At 36.9% G+C, this 1,940-nt stretch overlaps 1 protein-coding gene across 1 annotated transcript; it reads left to right on the top strand.

Annotated features, from left to right (window-relative positions):
* The first annotated feature begins 218 nt into the window (after positions 1-218).
* LOC118491521 lies at positions 219-1,720 on the top strand. Its single transcript, XM_035989363.1, has 3 exons — positions 219-490; positions 1,555-1,591; positions 1,679-1,720. Exons 1-3 carry the CDS (start codon positions 219-221, stop codon positions 1,688-1,690), a joined length of 321 nt encoding a protein of 106 aa, XP_035845256.1. The 3' UTR covers positions 1,691-1,720.
* Positions 1,721-1,940: the final 220 nt, after the last annotated feature.

Below are 1,940 nucleotides of genomic sequence, written 5' to 3'. Positions count from 1 at the left end.
TTTTTGATTTTTTTTAATTTTTTTGATTTTTTTGGAATTGGATCAAAATGGCAATTGAAAACATTTAAAATGAAAATCCCCAAAATACCCCTGGTTAAAGATGGAGTTAGTGTATGTGATCAAAATGACAACAAAAGGGAAAAGTCAGGGACACAGAAGCAAAAAAAAAAAACTATTTGGACTAAAATAATAAATTCGGACAAAACTTAGGGACTAAAATGACAATTTACTCCCAAAACAAAACTTCTTGTTTTATGCTGTCCCTCTTCTGTAAAACGAAAAATACACACCCAACTCAAAGGTTTGCGTCTTTCTCTACTCTTAAACTTTCAGTCTGTGCTTCTGATCAACCCGTAACACCGGAGCAAACGGAACTTGTCGGAGGAGAAAGTCACCCGAAAACGAAACTTTGCCGGATCCATCAACCGTGTCGGAGACACGAAGACGTCGCCGGAGTTCCTCGATCCATTCGCTACTCGTTGACCGGAAGGTATCCGTACACTATTTCTGTTCAGATTTCAATATAGATCAAAAACCCTATAGCCACTTCGTGTTATATAGTCTGGGTTGTTCGGATTTTTTTTTTTTGAAGTAAGATTTTAGAGTTTCAAGTAGATTTAATAGAAAGAAGACGACACCGCCACCCCTGTTTTAAAACTTATATAAAAATCTGGATGCAAATCAAATTGTAAGGTGTACTGGTGGTTTTGCTTGGATGTTATCATGTTAAAACACAAGAAAAGGCCAAGCCGATCCCGGCCATTCCTTGTTTTTTTAGCATTCTTTTATTATTTTATAAAGTGGTTGAACTCTTTATTAATTTAAGCCATTATGAAATAATGAGATCACAGAAACAACAGCACAGTCTAGTGGTCATGGCTTCCCCGTACACTTTGTATTATTTTTATGAAAACCCAAGAAAAATAGTATTGTTTAAGGAAAATTATAACACAAATTAAAAATCAGTTATAACACATCAAAGCTTGTAGTCCAAGTGGTTGTGACTATTTTTACACATTATACAGGTGAACAAGTACGAAACGAAGATTGGACATAGTATGTACCTTAGTTAACAAGAAATTGATTAGTATAGTTTATTTGTTATGAACAATGTCTTGTGTTTGTAATTGTGTATTTGAATTATTTGCTTCGTGAAACATTTGTTATGAATAAATTATTAATTAAAACACGCAATAGCAAGTCATAAGCTCTCGAGTTAACATGATCATGCCCCGATCACCTATTCCGTTGCGGGTTGGGGTGTGACATGGCCGGTGGTGGTGGCCGGTGGTGGTGGCCGGCGGTGGTGGTGGCCGGCAGTGGTGGTGGTGAGAGGTGGTGGTGAGTGGTATTTTGACTTGAGCTTTAGAAATATAATTTTAAACGAGCCGAGCCCGCGCCCGAGCTCTCTCAAAGTTAAAGTTGGAGCTCTCGGGCTCGACTAGTATTTTGACCGAAAGTCAAAGATATATAGATTTGATTTGATTTAAAAAGTCAACCAGTTATTGATTAACTGGTCTGAAGTTTAATGAATGATTCTTAATTTCACTGAAGAGGAGTGATGCATAGAGAAACTGCAGAGAAATGGTTGGTGAGTGCTTGTTATTGTGATGTAAATGTGTGTGATTTATGTGGTTTTTAGTTATTTTAATTAATGCCAAATCCTACTTAAATCTAGTTGGTGGTATAGAGATTGGACCAGAATAGTGTGAGGTAAACGTTCTGTCACACCCCCAAAATCCACACGCGGAGTATCACCGCTTGGGAGCGTGACTGACCAGGATCAAGCCACCAATCATATTGAACATGCAATTAATATCAAGTAAAATAAAAGTAAACCATCCATTCAACACGAAAGGTGTTCAAACAAAACCATAGTTTCAAAATGTAGCGGAAGCATAGTAAATAATCCAGTAGTAGTTAACAATTTTAAGTGTCAT

The sequence above is a fragment of the Helianthus annuus genome, chromosome 4, assembly GCF_002127325.2.
Source record: "Helianthus annuus cultivar XRQ/B chromosome 4, HanXRQr2.0-SUNRISE, whole genome shotgun sequence".
In the NCBI taxonomy this organism is placed as follows: domain Eukaryota; kingdom Viridiplantae; phylum Streptophyta; class Magnoliopsida; order Asterales; family Asteraceae; genus Helianthus; species Helianthus annuus.
This window is presented reverse-complemented; position numbering and strand designations above follow the sequence as displayed.